The sequence below is a fragment of the Ciconia boyciana genome, chromosome 1 (assembly GCF_034638445.1).
Source record: "Ciconia boyciana chromosome 1, ASM3463844v1, whole genome shotgun sequence".
Taxonomy (NCBI): domain Eukaryota; kingdom Metazoa; phylum Chordata; class Aves; order Ciconiiformes; family Ciconiidae; genus Ciconia; species Ciconia boyciana.
In genome coordinates, this window is record NC_132934.1 from 14,376,594 (window position 1) to 14,397,612 (window position 21,019).

Consider the following 21,019-nt stretch of genomic DNA (forward strand, 5'->3'; position numbering starts at 1 on the left):
CTAGATGCACATATCTCTTCAGAAGCTGCTTCCACCCCGTTAGTCTCTTAAACATTTAAAATAGTAGAGATCTATAGCTAATTGGTTTGCAGAGATGATTAACGCAATATGATATAGTCTGTGGAAGAAGATGCATAGATATGAGCAGTGTGGATAGATATTCAAAGGGGAAGATCCCATTTGATCTACAGTAGGTCAGAGGCTTATCAAGGTAAAGTTGTACTTGGCACATTGTATTATGATGCAGGATTGCGGCATGTAATCATTTTTTTTTCTTTTGGAACAGAATAAGTTACCCAAAAGAGACTATGGCCTTTAAAACCAATGGATATAACTTCAAAATCTAGGTAGAAAATAGATCCGTTAGAGGTAAAAGGATAATCTGGACAATTTAGTTAGCAAAGGATTTGTTTTAATGAGATTTCTTTTCTTTCTATGTTACATCATTTGTTTTGCCAGGTCTGGATGGTGAGTATGGTATGGACTGCTAATGATTGTTTAGTAGTATGTGCAATTAGTCTATTTAATGTATGCATTTCAGTTTCTCATAATATGTTTCACGTGACAGTTTTAGAACAATGAACTAAAACAAGAAAATTGACCAGTCTTTATCAACAAGTGATACTAGATAGCCAGTTAAGTAGGAATTAAATCTTCCTCACACTTCAGATAGGTTTCTTCTTTCTCCTATCTTTAACCAAATCATAATAAATATTTTGTGTTTTCCTATTGAAATCAGTTTTGTCACTGATTTTAACATGAGCAAGGTCAGTCATCATGTGCTGTTAGGAAAAGCAAATATGTTTTTGCTTAGATTTAAGGAAAGATCACTTAAGTATTTAATTGAGGTTCTCAGGGTTTTTGAAACTTTGCTATATTTTCTTCTGCCATAAGAAACTTCCTTCATTTTATAAAGCCAAGTACTGAACAGAAGAAGAGACACTAAATCTTGCAAATTATGTTTCAGTTTTGTCACCTTTGTGGGCCTTTTGGTGATCTTCAATTGTATAGTCTTTCTCAAGTTATGTGACTTAGGTCTTACTCTTCAAGCTGTACTTATTTTTCATGAAGCTTAACAAAAACTTTGTCAAGGACATCTTGCTTCACTGTTTTTTTTGTTTCCTTTTTTTCCTGTACTAGTAAATTCTTAAATAGCTGAAGTTGCTCAAGAGTGACCATCTGTTCCGTTTCCAGTAGAACAATCCATCCTTGTATCTCCCCTTGATTTGTCAGTCCTTAGCAAACTCTGAATTCAAACTATGCACTTTTTTCTTGTTTTTACCTTGTTATTCACGTTGATCTCAGCTAACACTGGGTGTATATTTAAAAATAAATTGTCTTAGTTTTGTTCTGTCATAACTAAAATGTGTTGTCTCCATTATTATTTCAGTTATGTATTTTGTCCTATGAGATTGTGTTACTTAATATAGGGTAATTTTTCTTGTTGAAATATGTATTTATTTATATTTGGCCTTTTTTGTTATATAACCCATCTTTAGTTTTAATCAATTTTCCATTTTTTTCCCCCTTCTCATTTGTTTAGAGTTATAGCGACACAAAATTTAGCAGTGTCTTTAATAGATTTTGCAGAAGTGATGACCAACTTTAAGTCTCTTGGCATTCTTATTTGTATCTAAATAGCATTTGTATATATCATATCCATAATCCATAATATCATATCCATAAATTTTTTTCCATAAATCATATTCAGTTGTTTCAATAAAAATATATTTAATGTTATTTCCATAGATCAAAGCTAAACAGGTATCGTAATGTCAGCTTTAGTGTTTGGTTAATGCTGCCAAAGTTTTCAGTGTTTTTGAAACTTTGCTGTATTTTCTTCTGCCATAAGAAACGTCCGTTCAGTGGTGTACTCTGGGAGTCAAAATCTGGCAAGTCATCCTCCCAAAACAGTGTAACAGTGTTCTGCTTTCCCTCAAGTTGTTTTCTGTTTTGGTGGGGGTTTTGATTTTTTAAATTTTTTTTTTCCAAGGTAAATCTGTGCCTTGGTGAGCCTATGCCTTCTGCAAACGGAATCCAGTCTCTCTCATGAAATTAGAGTTCTTTTTTTTACTGTATATACATATATATATATGTGTGTGTGTATAAAATTGAAAATCTAGAAAGGAACTCTGTTTAGTTTTGAAGTGGGGCTAATAGATTTGCAAAAGGCATCTTTCCACTGTGAAGAATCTCACGAGAGCTACTTTTGCATTTCAAGAGTGGGAAGAGGAAGGATTCACTGAATAAACGTTTGTCCCTGTAAAGTACCATCAGCTGGTGGTATTGAACAGACTGTTAGCAGTTGCTCTCCCTGGAGAGGGTTGCTGTCCTATCGCAGGAGACTCTTCTTTCTTCATAGTGCAGATAAAGGAACTAATTGCATGTTTTGTTTAAAGCAGAAGAGACAGAGGCTGGATATTTCCTGTATCTGCTGCCAACAAAATCTCTGTCAAGGTTATGTGCAGTCTCAGTGATTGGCTGTTACTAAATTTGATTTGGAATATCTGCAAAAATAGCTTTTACATGAAAATGTTGATTTATTGCTACAAAAAAATTTCATTAAAGATTGATTCATATAAAATTTTTCTGTTTCAATGACTTTCATTTTCAAACTTATGAACACTTTAAAAAGTTATTAATAAAATGTTTCATTGTGACTTACACAAGCAAAACTTTTTTCCCCAGTTCATTAATTTCAGTTAACGAAGAGTTAATTTTTTTCCTTCAGATTTGGAACAGAACTTCTTTAACACAATCTAGTGAGATGGGAAAAACATTCCCATCCAATTCTAGTCATTATTGTTTTCTTGTTAGTCAAAGACAGTCTCAGTTTCTCAGCTGACTAGATATGGACTGGCTACTTTTTTTTAAATTACTTTCCCCTCCAAAGAATTCAGTTTTAGCTGTGGGATAATAATTCCTTTCTATGTTTTTACTTTTGAAATAATCAGTAATACACTGATCTTCCACATCTGTGCTTGAGATTTGGCATCAGAAAAGCTCCAGATGAGTGTATTTAGAGCTAAAACTGTATGGCAAGCTTAAGGCATTAATGTTAGGCATCCTTGTTATGATTAATCAACTTCATTCTCTCATTAAGGTTTGTACTTTTTGAAATGGGAAGCTTTGTTCAGGTTTGATTTTATTTTGGCTAGTTCTGAAAGTTTGACTGTTTCTTTTACTATGCACATCCAGAAACTAAGAGAAACAGTCTCTATCAATATTTCAAGAGTTCTTGCCAATACTTTCATTTCTAGCAGTGTATCTAAAGATATTTCACTGACTGCCTTTTGCTCACTTACATATGTAGGTTTTTTATGCTTCTCTAGAGTTGCTTCATAATTTCTTTGCAATTTTTATCAGCTATAGGTCTGTTCAGTAGTTCAAAAGTTAACTCTTTAGGACTTCACTGTAATATTGTGAAAATTTGTGTATTTAAAACTGGAATACATTGCAAGAAATTAAAGGCTACTTCTCAAGTATGCAATTAAGGTTTCTTAAAGGCTTTCTCTTTGTAAAAAGGTTTCTTCAGAAAGCTTTGTTATCATAAATTTTAGCTGATAAGATATAGAAGAAAATGTAGGGGTGTCTATTCCAGGGCAAAGGTTGAATGCTGTTTTCCTGTGTATATTAAAGTGCAATAGTTATCTCAAAGGTTTGTTTAAAATTCAGATGTAGTGAGTCAGACTTTACAAAGCCTGATAACACAGTTCTTCTGTGTAACAATGTGTTACAATGCACAACTGCTTGTTTGCATGGGGCGGCTTTTCTGGGTTAAGTTCTCTCTGTGCAGTCTGAGCAAATTAACTTATTTTGGAAACTAAAATAGATCTTAGTCTTCAAATCTTGTGCTTGATCTTTGTATGAAGATGAATTCATCCTTGTAGAAAGAGGGGAGTGTTGTTGAGGCCTTGTAGATGCTGCAAGTCCAGTAACAGCTGCAGGGCTATGGCCTTGGGAGCAGTGTATGCCACAGCTCTGGACTGGGGAGATAAGTGTTGTTCAGAAACCTGTTTCTCTAAGAGAAGTCTGATATTCAGTAAGTGAATATAAGATACTTCTCAAACACAGAAGAATTGACAAAATCAGTTCAAAGTACAAAGAAAGATTCTGGCAAATTTTTGTTTAAAAAGAGTGAATGATACACAAGTTCTTTTATTTTTTTTTCCTTTTTTTTAGATTCATCAGATGGAAGTCTAAAAGCTTCTACACATCATGGGGCAATAGATGTTTATGTCAGTCAATTAAGAAAAGTGGATCTGAAATCCCAGAAAGGTTAGCAAACTAAAACAAATATTTTTTTGTGGCAGCTTATGATGTAAAAGAAAAGAGGGTAAGGGTTTTTTTGTTTATCTGTCTGGAAAAAATGAGTTTGTGATTGTTGGTTATCTACATTGTTTTTATCTCATTATTAGAACATGTGTATAAATACTCATAACACAGTAAACTCTGTAAGGGGCAATGATACTTAAAATGGATTACAGAATATTTTTATTTTTCAATACTTTCTTTTCTTCCTGGCAATCTACCCAGCAGAATTCTGCAGAGTTGACTTAGATTACAATCTTCCTTTGCCTTGAGCACAGTTTACTGCATGGTGCTGATATATCTATGTGCAGAGTGACAACCATCACATATTTACATTTCTTTTTCCTGCCTTTTCCTGGTGAAATGTTCCGTTATTGAAATTGGAAGGCATAAAAACAAAGATGAGAGGGCCTTACCCTACCATTCTTCCTTTTTTTCTCCTGGTTACACACTAGAATTTCACTTCTTAATTAAAAGCTCACTCCTAAAGTTGGATTTGTAGTTTTACAATATCATATATTCTGAATGGCAAATAACAAAGCCCTGAATACATCTCATTAGCCCTAGTTTTGCAAAAAAAAAAACCACTACAGCATTTCTATAGTTGACTTTAACATCATGTCAGACACTTCAGGTGGTTTAAATGAACATGGTATTTGGTACCCTTCTCTTGTTGTCTGTGAGACAATGCCTGTGCCCTGTTAAAACCTGGCAGTTACTCAGAAGGGGAATAATGAAGGAAATGCATTGAAATCACTTGTGTGCCATTCTTCTGTGCAAGCTCTTCTGGTTCCATTGGTGCAAAGAAATTTATTTTTATATTATTTCCTGGTTACCTTTTGAATCACTTAATACTAAGTTATGTCTCTTTGAATTAGTAGCAAAGAGGAATGTATTTAATAAAAGCTAATTAATGTTATTTTCGAAACATTGCCTGACATCTCTTCTGGCAGCACAGTTTAGTAAAGGCAAAGTTGATGAAGTTCTGTTTTTGTTTACCCCGTAAATTCAGAGTAACTGCTGACAGCTGCAGTGTAGAAAATGTCCCATTCGTGATAAATTAGCTGCATGTGTGTTGGATTTTATGAGTCACATCACTGAGCAAGTCTCCAAGGAGGACCCAAAGATGAAGACCTTTTCCCTTTCTTATCCCAAGGCTTTTGTGTATCCAGCAAAATTTAGGCCTAAATTATACTGACAGTTACTTGTTCATCAGGACTGTCACAGGCAAGTGATTCTGCTGAATTTAAATTGCATAGCTAGGGTTGCTTTCTGACTGCTACATAGTTGTTATAACATCAGTTTTCTTATCGTGTTCTGCTTCAGCTTTTGGGGTGTATTTAAAGAAACTCTTTTATATTTTTCTAAAGTGAATGTTGGAATTGGGCAAAAACTAAAAAGCACATATACAGAAAGCATATTCTGAATTTTGGTAGATTTTTGTTTTAATGTGTAGGGCGCAGCTTCCAAACATTGTGACTGAGTAATTCCAAATATGACTAACATGGGCAGGTTGGGGCCCAGCATCTGCCTTCAGTCTGATGCACAGAAGCACGTATTTAGGGGAAGCAGAAGTCAGAATTTCTGTTTTTAATCTCAAGGGTAGAATTTTTCAGGCCACCAAAGCTGCAATTTTGCTAGTATTTTACATTTTAGTGATACATAGTCTAAACTGGTTAGTCACTTTTGAGACTGTATCTGTTCAATGATGTGAACAGCTGTCCCTGTGCAGTAAAGCAAAGACAATTGCTAGCGTTAACAGTATGTAAGCGGCATCTCATCGTTCCAGAGGAGCAGTTCTTTCCTAATGTGCCATGCAGTGGCTGGTTTAATCATCAAATTCAATCTCCTGTCCTTGCTTAGGAGTGTAAATATGCAACTAGAAGATGAAACTAAAGTCATAATACTTGTGAGATCTATTAGATTTGCTTCCCTTGATCATTCCTGTAATAAGATCCTCTATCAAGAGCTGTTGCTAGAGGTATACGTCAATGTTCATTTTCATGTTTGCCAAGGTAATACTGTGACACCATTGTCTACGTGTGGCATAGTATTCTGGTTATGATAAATTAAGATATCTTAATTTATCCTTTCAGAGACAAAAAAAGAGGTTACTGTGTCTGAAGGCTCTTAAAAAAAAAAATTATTTGATTCAAGTTAGCTAAATAATTGCCAGTTCCATGCTTTGATCGCAATGTTAAACTAACTAGCTTTCACTTAAATTTATACCAGGTTCTATTACAGTCAAGGTCCCTGCATCTCTCAAAGCCTATTTACAGTTGTCTGGAAGAAAAGTGGATGTGAGCTCAGAGATCCAGTTAAAAGAAACACAGAGTGCCTCCAAAGATGATCACGTAACTATAAGTGGTAAGGCTTACTAATCTTGGCTCCCAATAAATGTCTGTCTGGCCTTGGTCAAAGGCATCCACGTTTCCTTATGAGTTTATTGCTCTTGGCTTCTTGTTTCATCTGTTTCAGGTTCAAATGTTTGCTTGTGCCATTGTACTCCCCATGTTACTAGATGACTTTTTCATTTTCTTTGGTAAATGACTTGTGAATGCAAACAACTACTTCGCTAAAAAAAGTCTTAGAGCCAAATTAATCCTCAGCATTATTCCAATGAATTTGTGTGAGGTAATCCAGGGCTGAATTTGACCCATTGCTTTGTTGGCTTAGACAGTCACATATAATAAATTCCCAGGGAATGTCTGTTAAAAATATAATGAAAAGTTTTCTCTGTGTATCTCTGTTGGATGGGAGGGGGAAGTAAGAGGGGTATATGGCATATTTATAAATGTACAGTATCAACGTTAAACAGTGCAGGATAGGCTGAGAAATGATGGGTGGGAGATAGCTAGGAGAAGAGCAGAAGAAGCTGGAGCATGGAGGAATAGAGAGTACACGGAAAGGTGCCTGTGGTTACTGGAAACATTCTTCTAATGCATTTAAAATTGAACTCGGGAATCCCAAGTCTTGCTGTTTCCTGCTTTAGAAAACAGTTGTACAATTCATTGTCAGGGTGTGTATTTCTCTCCTCCTTTCCAGATGTGTCTGTCTAGATAGTTAAGGCTGTTGCTGTTACCAGTTACTCAGTTGGCTCAAGAGGAAAGATTAACGTAATGTGTCTGAAGGCTCCAGCTTTGTTTTTGAATGTGTTATGTCAGTATGACCTGCTATGATAGCAGATTGGGTGAGGCTTTGAGTTTTTCTCTGATTTTAAACCTAAGAAAATATGCACAAAACTTGTTTTCCTCCCCCATGTAAGATGATAATCTCAAAGTCAGGAAATGTTAGAAGTGTATGTACATAATTTTAATATGTAGCCTGCTTATATAAAATAGTAGTCTTGAAATGTATAGGTGTATCTCTTCCTGTCTTGAACAGTAACTAGCATTTAAATTTACTAGTGGTTATTAACTACAATTTTTTTTAAAACCATGGGTAGAAATTCTCAAGCTAGAAACCTGTGGAAGAACCCCAGATTCCAGCAAGGCTCTATGGAATTAATTGCCTCAGCAATAAAACAACACATCTCCCAGTGACGGAGGACCACTGGCCAGTCAATTATCTTGTTGTTCTGGCAACATTAAAGATAAGAGTAGTGTTTCAAATATACACAGCTGAATGGCTTTTCTGGTTTTACGACCCAGTCAGTGTTTATGTGGGACAGTCATTGCTGAAGCGGATGCAATTTTTCAACCCACCATTCCATATGGAAATGATCTTGGCAGTTGAGGCCAAAAGCGGCTCTAATTTACATATCCCAAAGGCATATCCCGAAGGCCTCAAATATACATATCCCAAAGGCATGGAAATCAGCAAGAATTATGCAGAGGCGACAGCGTTAGGCCACTGATTATCAGTTGTTTCAAGAGGCACAAAGAATTTATTAAACATAGATCTAAATTGATCATAATACAAGTGAATGAAAAATATACCCTGGCAAGGGTAGAATGGATTTTCTGCAGGATACAATTCAGCTAAACTAGTGCTGGCCTGAAGTAATGTATCTTCATCTGTCTTTATACCCAACACTTAGCTTTGAGTGTTTTCTCACATAATGTAACCAATGATTTATCGCAGCTGTCTCCTCCCATTTCTTCACTGGTCAGTAAGAAGCAACAAACCCAAAGGAAGGGGAAGTAGTTGGTTTTAACCTGTGCTTTGCTCCTTTTCTTACCCTTTTGAAAACGGCGCTTCCCCTTTCTTTGCCAAATCAGTAATATTCCTTTGGCATGGCAAGGGAGATGCTTCCTGCTTCTCCTTCTTTACCTTATCCCATGGGGACAGTGTATTCTTTCTGCAGGCCAAGCACTTGTCCCCTCATTCTCAACAGTCTCTTCTTCTTAAAGGTGATATTTGAGAATTTTCTTGTACAAGTAGATTGTGAAATAATTAAAAATCATTTAATACTGTTTCTATATCATGAAAACTTTATCCACTGTTGAAGTTTTAGGTACTGAGTCTATAGCTGTCCTTCTGCTGCAACTAAAGAAATAGAAAATGGAGAGAAAAGAGGACGTTTGCCAAGTGGAAAAAAAACTGTATCACAAGAGCATGGCAGTTTAGATTTTTATGCTTCTGAGCTCAAAGGTTAGTTTAAAAATAGATGATTTTTCAGAAACTGGCCAGTTCTCATGTGGATAACACAGGAACCGGCTGCTTTCAGGAAGCTTTAATTGCCTCTGGGATTATTGTGAGAGATGTTAGAGAGGAGGCTCTCCAGTGGGAAGATAGGGTAGAGTTCTGTGACTTGGGTAAACATGCACATAGTCTATCACCTGCTCTAGGAAAGCCTTCCCTGCCACTGTTACAGTAGCTGTGATGTACGTCATCGCTTTGCTTCACAGCTCCCATTTCCACGCTGAGTGGGGAAGTCAGTACACTATAATCCCACAAGCAGTTATATCCAGGGTTTTGCAAGATAGCCAAGGAACAGAGCGGGATTTAGTCAAAGCAAGAAGATGAAAGCCTGGAGCAAGTGCTCTAGAGGCAGAGTGATGAGGGTGTGAAAAGGTGTTTTGCTCCTTTAGAAAAGAAAGGGACTTTCCTGCAAAATTGGGACACTTGCTGGGAAAGGGAGGGAACTAGAGAGCAGTGCCAGGGAGTTTACTCTTCAGAGTAATTTGCAAGGATAAAGCATCTGTTTCCATTGACATCCGTAGGCACTCTTAGAAGTATGTATGGTATAATGAAATCTGTTATAAAACCAGATTTTTTTTATGCTAAGCACTGGTCCAGCTTCCATCTGTGAAAGTGTGTGTTTGGCTCTCTAGGTTGAGAATGCTTGAGTAACGCCAGTAGTCAAGGCATTCTTCTCCTTTCCCTGGCAAAGAGGGTAGGAAGAGAGGATTCTGCTTAGCCCTTGCTGCTCAATATCTGTGCCTTCCCTGTGTCTCCAGGTCTGCCTGTATTCTTAAATCGGCTGATTCAAGAAGCCTGTAGAGATCACTTACTATATATGGTAGGAGGAGGGGTAGCGGGCTAAAAAGTGTCAAATACTCAAGCAGAAAAGGAGCTTAGGAGACTGTCATGCTAAAGGGTTACAAACATGTTGAAGGACAGGGTTAAAATTCAAATAATCATGATTTATATGCTTTTTAGGCCATTTTTCTAATAAGTCCTTTAAGTCCAAAGTACAAAGGTAGGAGTAATTACCTGTGTGGACACAAGGGGAGCAATATTTCAATAAAAACATCAGTAAACAGGTAACAATAATGTTAACACAGTTGCAAAAAATAAACAGTGTATTAACATGACTGTTCTGTAAAACTCAAAATAATCCCTTGGCTTTACATAGCATTAGTAATACTTTGGGAGGTGTCCAGTTTTGAGTACTGTACTTCAAAAAGGATGTGGACAACTGTAGAGACTCTGAAGGAGAACATGTGATCAGACACCTAAAAGATGGTTTATGAGGGAAGACTGAAAAAAAGTGTTGTTTTTGTCTAAAGAAGAGAATACTGAGAGAAGGTAAGATGCACTTTTCCAGTAAGTAAGAAATTGCTGCAGAGATGAAAGAAATAAATTGTTCTCTGTCCACTGGTGATAGGGCTAGAAATTATGATTTGACCTTGTGGTAAAGTAAATAGCTAAATAGTAAGATAAACTTTCTGGTAGTAAGCATTTGTCTGGTGAGGCCATAGGACTGTCAGTACTGCATATGGTGAAGAACAGGCTAGGCAAGCCTGTCAGGTTAAATACAGTGCATCCTCAGGAGGCTGCTTTCAGCCCTGTTTTCTCTTGTCCTAAGTTGATGTGACCATCTGCTCCCGCCCACTCCAAAGGAAGGTTGAGGCATGTGGATGGATAAATTTGGGGACTAAATGAATGCAGCCAGTGGGCATGCTTCCGCCCACTTCCATTGCCAGCTTGTATGTTGACAACTGTAAGCTTGCTGGAAAAAGTCTTGCAATCATTCAGAGACTTTCTTTGGATCCTTGTAGCTGATTGTGTCAACTTCCAAATCTAATTGTCTGGAATATAACACCACCACCACCCCCGCTTTTTTTTTAACCATGTAAATCTTCCATCTCTGAGTGGTGCCAGGGACTTACCTGATTGCAGATCTTTCTCCATCCCTGGCCCCAGTTCTCGCGCCAAGTTCATATTCAGCAGCAGCCTTTGACCTGGCCATGAATCTGCTTGGTGCCGAGTGAGCTTTTAACTTTGGCAGTCACTTCCTCCATCCGGCTTTCAGCACTTGCGTGAATTTCCTTGGTAAAAGTCCCATGGTGTCACAGGTGCTTCTCAGAGACTGTGGATGTTTGTCCTTGTAGGTTATTGTGTTTCCCTATTCTTACTTTCTCAAGTTGGCAAACCAACCTCTTCATATTTTTCCATGTTCTTACAAAGAACATATCTTTGGGAATGATTGTCTTCTCCCAGGTTGAGACATTCTTGCTCCCTATTTCATCCAGCATGACAACACTTGTAGCAGTTAACAGGATTTTTAGCCTTTGGTACTAATGCCACCCCATCTACAGCACTAGAGCTTTGCTGAGCCACATCTGAACAGTGTTCCTCTCTGAACCATGTCTTCTGGTGACCATGCACACAGGTAATAGGGCACTGTCTTTCATGTTAACTTATGCCTTCCCTCAGATGTATGTCCTGGGGTTGGAGAGGAATCTCCTGTTGTCTTTTCTAACCCCCTTTTTCCTGTGCAAGGAATAGATGTTGTGTCTACCTTTAGGGTTGGACCAGCATCCAATTATTCTTTTGATCACTAGAAACTCCTTAGATGGCCTTCTTCCTCATGTGCCTCTGGAGGGAGTCAGCCTGTCTAATTACCAGATTCCCTTGAAAAGATGGGCATTGATACTGTTATCCCACAAATGTGAGGTTTTTTACTCAGTGTGCAAGACGCCAATATACACACAGGGCAGAGGTATTTTATTTCCTGTCTGCGCAGAGATGGGTGCTAGGTGGTAGCTCCACAAAGCTATCACAAAGTTCGGTCATACAGGTAAGTATTTATACAGTCTAGATATGCATACGCATAAGTAATTACACAAAGCAGTTTTCTGTTGGGCTACATTTCTCTTATTTCAACTTAAAGCTACAGTGCGACTTTAATATTCTGCACACACTCAGAGGTGAGGGGTCTCTGCTTGGGCCGGGGTCTCCAGCTCGAGGGGTGTGATTTTTAGTATTATAATGAGGATAGTTTGCATGAGGGTGCTTCTTTTCACACTTCTACTAGTTGTTTCAGATGGTTCCCAAAACATCTTAATTAGCTTACATATTTCTCCAGGATGTGCTTTACTCCCAAGGACAGTAATTCTTGTTTAGGCGTTCCACGTTCCAGTCTGAATAACCCTTATCAACTTTACATAAGTCCTGGCCTTCCACCAGCTCCTGTTAGACTACAATACCACCATCCTATCTCTGACTTTCCGGGTTTCTCTTAATAACTTCAAGTCTTTTCACTGTTTGGTTCTCCAAGTAGATTGTGGTGAGAAGCACCTTCCTCCTTACAACAATCATTCGCTCAGACATGCACTGAAATAATAAGGCTTTCATGTCTGCATGAGGTCAGATCTGGATTCCCCTCTGGAACATAGAGGATTTAGATGTTTCCTACTTTGATGTCCTTCAGGAAAAATTAATTTCTCACTGCTCACAGAATGGATCCTCATCCAGTAGTACTGGGAGAGCGGCCTATGAGGTGCTGTGGACTTATCCTGTAGGATTGCTTCAAAGCCAGTGTGAAAGGAGGGAGCTGACTGCATGAGTCTCGTACACTGCATACAAGGCTTTACAGATGCGTTTAACTGCTTTTGTTATCAGAAATTCTGTACTGTTTACCTTAAGGTAATTTCTGTGCTTTTAGCTGCATTGAGTTCCAGGGTTAAATGCAAACACAGCTGAAGGGGCAGTGAATAACGTGAGGCAAGCAACTTGCCTTTAAAAGGGAAATAACTGAAAGAGCTCGTATTACGGCAGCCTGCTGAAACTTAAGTTTCTTCTGAAACTTAGCAGCTGTCCGAGTGTTGCACTGCTTCTCCCACTGTGCAGCTGACTTGGGTCTGTTGCATTCAGAATTACGGTTCTGATCCCAGGAGTAACGCTATCTGCTGCCGTGTCCCTCCCTGTTTTCTCTTTTCTCAAGGCACTTCTAGGAAAGAAGGAAAGTTTTGAAGAAGCAATTTTTATTGACTCTTTGCCACTAGAACCGAGTGGGAAGAGCTTTGTTTTACAGCGTCCCTCTAAACACTGTCATTCTGTGAAGCCTCGATCCTTAAGCAGTATCTTAAAAAAACAAACAAAGACCCAGGTTTTATCTGGAAAAGATTACATTCCTTCAAGTCAAATAGAAAGTTCATCCAACTTTTATAAAACACATTAGATGAGATGCTATCCTACAGATTTTTATTTGTTTCAGCTCGCATTTAACTCAAGCTGTTCGCAGCCTTTTTGAGATATACCACAGTCCTAACAATACTGGTGAAAAACATTTAAAATATGCTCATCTTCATGTGTTTTATGATAGAATAGAGCTCTCTATTCACTCGCCTTCCCAGAGGCTGGAGAAGTTAAACAGTCAGTGCTTCACTGCATAATGTTCAGCAAAGGTTCTCTGCCTTTAGACACATGGGGAAAAACTTTCCTGGGCATTAAATTGAAAAAGTGGCCACGCAGCATACTGGTACGTCTGTTTTCTCCTGAGCTTGTGCTGTTGTCTTGACTGGTGGGTTTTGAAATTAAAATTATCCCCCCCCCCTCCTTATTTGCAATCCAGCAGGCTGTTGGCTTTTGTGATTTAATCACACTAGCAAAGTCATCCTCAAAATCCACTTGTGTTCCCACAGTATTCAGAGTACAGGCAGTGAGTACAGTTAAGACCAAACTGTCATCAAAAGGTCTCCAACTAAACCTTGTTGCTTGATTAGCACCTCATACACAAAGCTATTTAAATATCTTAAGCTTGATTTGAACCTGCTACTGGTGATAGGCTTAATAACATTAAAATAGTTTGAAGATCTTCGTCTCTAGGGAGTGGAACTTGACACTCACTTTCCTGCGAGCACTTTGATATTTTCTGCATTCCCTTCACAGGCAAATCTCCAAAAGAAGCATAAGGAACAAAACATTTTTCTAAGTTCACATAGCAAATGCAAAATGAGAAACAGCTCAGATAACAATGGAGCTTTAAAACAGCTCTTGTTAATTTGTTTCTGTGTTTCTTCAAAACTCTTCTTTAACTTTTTAGCAAAAGTGTAGTATGGTGTAAGCAGTGCATGAAACTGTTCATTTACAGGGCTGATCCTGGGCTTCAGTGTTTGTTCCTTGTACGGAAGTACAAGCCATCGTGACAAAAACATGAGGGGAACTAGGCCAAGCACTCCGATATGCACTTTCTGGAAATATCTCTGCCCTACATTTGTGTCCTCTCTCCTTAGGAAAAAGAGCTGTATTTTCAGTGCTCTACAACTCTGTTAAGGGATCAAATGAAATTTTCCTTTATACTTCTTTTGTTGGTTCTTTTTTTTGACACCTGGAGGCTATTTCCTGTTTAAAATTCAGACTGATCTAATGTTTTAACGGCTACCTCTACTTAAAAGATAGATTTTTTTTGTTTTCATTTGTTCTGTATTCTCTGATACAATACTATTGCAAATCAATGATTAAGGAAAGCTTTCTGAGGAACTGAAGTTTCAGATTTTAGCAGATTTCATGTGTAACACATTTGTCCAACTTCATGGTGATCATCATAGATTTAAGTCCATAATTAGATGGGGAGCAGAACTGTGGATTCTGCCTTACAGTAGGAATGATATTGAGACTGAGTGTGATTGAGACTGCTGCTGCCTGGAGCAATCAGGAGCAGAGAAATTGTACTAGGTACATCCACATGGAGAGCCTTGAAGGCATGTTGTAGTCTGATGACAAAGGACACTGAAATACCTCTTCGTTCAGTGGGAAAACTCAGTCAGTGTTGGACTCCTCTGAAAATCCTGTACTTCTAAACAGTACCTCAGCCTGCTAGTGAATTGATGTGGGTTTGGCCCATAACCTTAAATTAATCCCATTTAGAAGTACCAAAGCGCTGAAGTGCTATTGAAAAGTTCTGGCACATAGGCTTGAGTTGTGGAAACCGATGCAGTGATGTCAGTTGGAGTTTCGCCACTGTGTTTGATGTGGCCAAAATTTAACTTCAGCTGTGTTACAGGTCAGAGCAGAGCATGTTTGCAAAGTTGCTTCAGAATCTGCTTCCCTGCCATCCCTCATGCTATTCCAGGCTCAAATTAGTTCTAAACTTAGAACTCAGTGACACGAACACTACAGTAATAATAAAAGATATTTTGTAAAGATAAACGAAAGTGAAGGTTGATCTTGTGATAAAGGCACCAATTTGGGACATAAAAGATCCCAGTTTAATTCCCAATTTGGTCATAAATCCTCTGTATAAATTTGGAAGGTCACTTATTCTCTCTTGGCCTCAGTTTCTTAATTGTAAAATGAGGGCAAGTTGAACTTTCTCCTTTGTCTGTTATACAGGGAGCTTCTCAGAGCATGACCATGCATACTAAGTTTATGTGAAACATGTAAGAAGATAGACATGTCAGGGTGTTTTTTGTTTTTTTTTTAATCCATTATCATAAGAAAGCAGTAATAGTAGCAACATGTCTGGTCATCTGGAAAATCAGGTCTTACCCATGTTTCTTTTCCATGTTTACAGTAAAGATGAAAACTTTTCAAATTACTTAGCCAGATTAATGTCTAATGTAGACATATTTCCTAGCTCATAATAAAAACTATGGTACTATATAATAAAAACCACAACTTTATTGTAGTAACGTATTATGGGAAATGAGATTAATGCAAAAAAACTGTATCAAGAATGAAATGTCAGAAGCCCCTGTTAAAAATATGTAAGTTCATTCTACCAAATAAAAGTCTTAGAAGTGTTTTCAGGGAGCTTGCAAAAAATAGGCAATGTGAAGATGATATGTTTACTGTGTGTCAAATTAAACTAAACAGAACTCTTTTCCAGGTCACATGAATCAAAGGAATGAAACGGACAAATGGATTAAAGCTGACACACAAAATGGCAAAGTGTGTCTTAAAAGCCAAAGCTGGATCCAGTCTGTCAAGCTGAAGAGTTCTTAAAGGTGAAATAGGCCAAAGAGATTAAAATCAAGAAATTGTAAAGGAACATTTCTGTAAAATTATGAAACTTTGTTGATGTATATTTTTAATATGAGAGAATATTAAAAATGAGGGCATTTTAACCCAAGATTTGCCTGTGACAGTGGCTGGTGCTTAATAGGTCTGGTTTACTTATAGTGCCTTTTAGGAACGACAAGATCTTACATATTCACAATTTGTCTAACTTGACCCACTTACCACATCAGTTTAAAGCTGGTAACTGTTAAACAAAAGGTTGGAGTTGTCATTTAAAAATAAAAAGCATTTTCCACATCTGGTATTTGAAAATATGAAAATTTACTTCCAAGATGACATACTCTGCAAGCTATTTTATATTTTTAAATTAAATGTCTCAGTACTGTGAGGATTCTACTGGTTTATGCAAAATGCAGAGAATTTTCTTCAACCAAATTATTTGTATCATGGATAGGATAAAACCACTTTCAGATCTGTAGTTCTTATTTGGTCTTCTCGTTTGGTGTTTGACCCCTAAGCAGTTTCTGCCCTGTCAATGGGTACTGTACGTGTAAAACTACTTATATGAAATGGCAGAACTTGCTCCATGTCATCCTGAACCACTTATTTGTGGACAGACATAAGAACTCTAGCTGTGTCTACCACTGTTCATCTGCAAAGAAAAGCTTTAAAATAAATACTCAGAAGTGCAGTGCGTCTGTCTGATTTCAAGGAGGAACACTCCACCAACTGGACTTCAGATAAGAGTTCACATGAGCATTCCCCTAAAGTAAATGCTACCAAAGAATGGAAGTATTGGCCTAATAACTGAGAGCTGTGATCTGTTTATTTGCTACATTTCCAGTGACTTACTGTCAGCCTTGCATGACGGGACTGTAAGCCCTTTGAGGCAGAAGGGCAGAGGAGGGAGATGAGGGAAATGTGTAAGCCCTGCACAAGGACATACATGACTTTCGTGGAGGATTTTGTGTTACCGTAATACAAGCACACAGTAAAGTAAATGGAGCTTTTAAAAGCCTTTCCATATATATATATATATATATATATCCCCTTATAAAAGAAGGACGGAAATTTGTGTTTTAAAACTGAGATGTAAGAATTCCTGCCAACTGAGTGGATGGAGAGTAGCAAAGAAGAGTTCAGAGTGTCAGCTCAGGTTTTAAGTTGTGTGTATGTACTTTAGATCATAAAGGTACATTATGAAATGGACTTCTTTCCCACAGGATTCCCCAAGAGGTATAATTGCCTCTGGCTGATGGACTTCAATAGTCAAGGGCAGCATTTTTGCTATAATTCAGGGTGGTTAAAAACTCCACATTCCGTTTGCTGTTGTGCGTGCTCTTTGTTTGGATGACGTAGGCACTGATGTGTATGGCAAATTATATGTATTTTTAATATAAACACTAATATATAAAACATTACTAATATTATTACTAAAAGCAATATGATGTTACTAGTTATTAGTAATTATTGTAACTACTTTTAAAAGATACAAAATTAATAAATGGGTAATGGTTTTAGATTTCCGGAAAAATTTTTGAAGCTAATTATTTCTGTGCACTGCTGCAGACAAAGTGAAAGAAGCACCTCTAAATTCACACTGCATTGAAAATAAAAACAGCGTAGTAGATATTTCACAAACCTGAGTCCATTTAACGGTTCCATTATTCACCCGGACTACAAACCCTGTCAGCCTCTGTGCTTAAGGTCGTGCTTTTTGGAACTGCTGCATCATCAATTTAAGGGAGAGCGTAGTACAAAAACATGTTATTTCTTCCATGTTCAAAAGTAAGCAAGCTAAGGCATTCATATTCTAAACCTAGCTGGAATTAAACATTAGGATTGGTAGTTATTTGCTTAAAGAAGTTTAAATAAGCCATCAGAAAAATTGCGCTACCACTGAAGCTACTCTGATTATGTTCTTTCCAAGCTAATAAACGTTGAGACCAGCTAGAACTTTAACGTAAAGGTCAAGAATGAGCTGAAGAAAGGCAAATCTTTGGGAGTTTCCCCAAAGGATTTATATTTTTCTCTAGACAAGGAAAGATTAGTGGGTTCTCAGTAATTAGGATTTGAATGGCAAATCTCATGTGTGCTCATTTTTTTTTGTCCATTTGATGAGAAGACATGTTCTTGTAACTGGAGAAAATTTCTCCTTTAACACTTTTCCCATCTGTGCTCCTTTTCATTTGATTCTCCTGACTGTGTCAGCTGCCAGCTAGCCTGCAGTTCAGATCTGCAAATGTTAACATCAAAACGCTTAGAGAGTTGAACTCAGCCTGAGAGGCTTTTATGAGAATTAGGGCTCTGGGTGCACAAGTGACTGTTGAGAAGGAGAGCGCTGTGCTTAAATGTGGATGTGGAGTTGTGTATTAAGGAAGCAGTAGGCACTACCTATTCACTGTTCTGCATTGCTCAAGAACTGTACTTGATGAGTACCAGCCATGTCAAGTGTGAAGTTCTGTGGGAAGTCAGAGTGTTTGCGTCCTGGAGAGGACCTTCATGGCAAACAAGAACCCCAAACACACGCAGATTTATTTATTGCTTACTCTGCATGGGACTACAAAAACTCCTTGTTGAAAGATGAAGACAGCTTGAATCAACGTCTGAAGGTTCGCAATGTTGTTTCAGCACGGCTGTCTTGCTTGAAGGTGTACACACTCCTGCGAGAAAGATTTGCAATGCTTCCTTACTAATTCAACAAACGGTCTTTTATTAAAATATGATTAATTTTAAGAAAAATAATATAGTGTTCTTTTCATGCTCTAGTGAAAAACCCTTGAACTGTAGAAGATGTTGTGCAATTTCTTCATCTTTCATTTTGAAGAATTTGTTTATCCAGGCTCTGATGTATGTTTTTTGGTGAAGGTGAGTATGTTACCATCCCAGTCATATCTAAGCCAGGAAGGAGGGTCAGCATCATTATGTTCTTGTTTCTCCAATTTGGCTGTATATTTCGAGACAGCTTGTCTGCAACAAGTTTAAAAAAAAAGACAAAAGTAAAAAAAATTGCAGAGGCTGTTTCTACAAAGAACACTAAAATCTATTTAATGAGCAAAAGTTCCTTGTTTTAACTGAAGCTATCAATATTATAAGAGATGTTGTGGAAATTAAAAAACAAGATAATGGGTGAGGCCATAGAGTCACAGAATAAATCAGGTTGGAAGGGGCCTCTGGAGATCATTTAATCCTGGTCTTGCTCTAAATGGATCTAACTAGACCAGGTGGCTCATGCCAGCTGAGTTCTGAATATCGCTAGGGATGAAGATTGCACAGCCTCTCTGCAACCCTGTTCAAGTGTTTGACCAGCGTCCTGATTAAAAAATAGTTTCCTTGTGTGTAATCAGAACTTCACATGTGCCACTTGTCCTGCCAGTGCACCTTTGAGAAAAGTCTGGCCATGTCTCTGTATCCTCTGATCAGAGTTATAGACAGCAATAAGGTCTCCTGCAGCCTGAGCTTTCTCTTCTTGTGACTGAGCAAAGCAATTCTTCAGCCTCTCTTTACACATCACCTACTCCAGCCCTTTAATGGTCTTGGTGGCCCTCATCTGCACTTGCTCTAGTGTGTCAGTGGCTGTCTTGACTGGGGAGCCCAAAACACAGATCTTTGGGACTGAGTAGGCGATGCCATTGGAATAATAGCAGTGTGTTTTGATGAAAACATAGCACCAAACAAGATAAATAAACCAGTTACATCCAAAGATATCACAGAGTCTTCAGAGTGGTTTTTTTATAGCTATATAGGAGGCCATAGTAACTCTGCAGGTCCCGATCTCTACTTTTCTCTTTGAACGGTCTCTATATCATCTCCAAGTATTTTTACCCTTTCCTGGTACACCTTCTGCTTTCTTTTTGGCTAGCCTCTTCACTTGTAGTTACATTCTGTCACCCACCTCTTTTTAAAGTGTATTGTTTCTGAAACTTAATTGAATACGCAACAGGCAGCGTTACAGAGCCTTACCGTTACCTGCACTGGCCCCCAGCTCACCCCAAGGCTGTGTTTTGCAGCTTCTCTGATAACTGAACCAGAAGAGAATTGCTGATGATGTCCAAAAACACCCATGACCCCTCTGATCTCCCTCGGCATTTTGTGGCCATTGCGCCTTTGCCACGTTAGAACACAAAAACAATGAACTAGAGCAAAATGACACAGAAATAGGAGTCAGTCAGGCCTGCTGAGTGAGACACCCTAAAAAGAAGTTGAAGAGCAACTCTGTCCTCTCCCTCCTTCCCAGGCAGTATCAGTCCAGCAACTTTCCTTGCCTTCCCGAGCTGAAGAAACTCAACCCGCCACTTTCAGACTTTTGAACGTGTCTTTCTTTCCATCACTTCTGCACTTGGCTGTCAGCCCGCTCCCAGCTGCGCAGAGCACCCGCCTTCCCTGGCCTCCCCCCATCGCCGGCTCTTGCACTGCAGAGAGCTCCCCTGGGCTGAGCATCCTCATGTGCGCAGCTCTCCACATCTCCCATCCTCTTCAGGAGGTTCAACCTGATCTGGTGGGTCACAGCCGCAGCAAGGTAGCCTTGCTCCCGGCTAGCCTATTTCCTAAGCTCTCTAACCATATAATGTATGGCATCTAGACAATACTAGAAAAAAAATCCAAATTAAAATGGTCTGTTACCTGCCAGTAATGCTACTAGAGTATTTTTTTTCCCCAAGTGAAAATGCTGAAGAGGGTTACAAGAGAGGCAGGCGTGCAGGGCTGTAATGCTTGCACCACCACAGCAGGAAAGGGGAAGCGGGGAGGGGTGGAAAAGGGACAAAATTAATGAAGCAAGGAGGGCTCCTTTTCAACCACTGTGGGATACTTTTTTTTAAAATCTAACACTGAGACACTGTATGAACCACATGAACACAAGGCTGTATCTGTTTTTATATTAGGGAGGCCTGTGCCATTGAGGAATGTGTGCACAATTTATATGAGCTATAAGGTCTAAGCTATAAAATAAAAATCAACTCATCCAAGTCCAAATTCCTGTTTTTCATGGAAACTGCAATGTATGGCGGCTGTCTGAAGCATGTATAAGGGGAGCTGTTACTATTTTTTGGACATTTATGTTGTCCCATGCCTGGAG

General features: G+C 38.4%; 2 protein-coding genes across 3 annotated transcripts in view; one reads left to right on the forward strand and one right to left on the reverse strand.

Moving 5' to 3' along the window:
- The window catches only part of FAM185A (family with sequence similarity 185 member A), a 49,229-nt gene extending 31,773 nt beyond the window's left edge, over nucleotides 1-17,456 (forward strand). For both annotated transcript variants that reach the window (XM_072859029.1, XM_072859019.1), the window contains 3 exons: nucleotides 4,183-4,278; nucleotides 6,544-6,678; nucleotides 15,812-17,456. In XM_072859029.1, coding sequence (XP_072715130.1) covers nucleotides 4,183-4,278; nucleotides 6,544-6,678; nucleotides 15,812-15,927 — 347 coding nt within the window. In that variant the 3' untranslated portion in view covers nucleotides 15,928-17,456. The remainder of the gene's footprint in view (nucleotides 1-4,182; nucleotides 4,279-6,543; nucleotides 6,679-15,811) is intronic.
- Nucleotides 17,457-17,461: 5 nt separating this feature from the next.
- The window catches only part of FBXL13 (F-box and leucine rich repeat protein 13), a 96,667-nt gene continuing 93,109 nt past the window's right edge, over nucleotides 17,462-21,019 (reverse strand). The window contains 2 exon segments of the mRNA XM_072858889.1: nucleotides 17,462-18,811; nucleotides 18,813-18,912. Of these exon segments, the coding sequence (XP_072714990.1) occupies nucleotides 18,752-18,811; nucleotides 18,813-18,912 (160 nt within the window). The 3' untranslated portion in view covers nucleotides 17,462-18,751.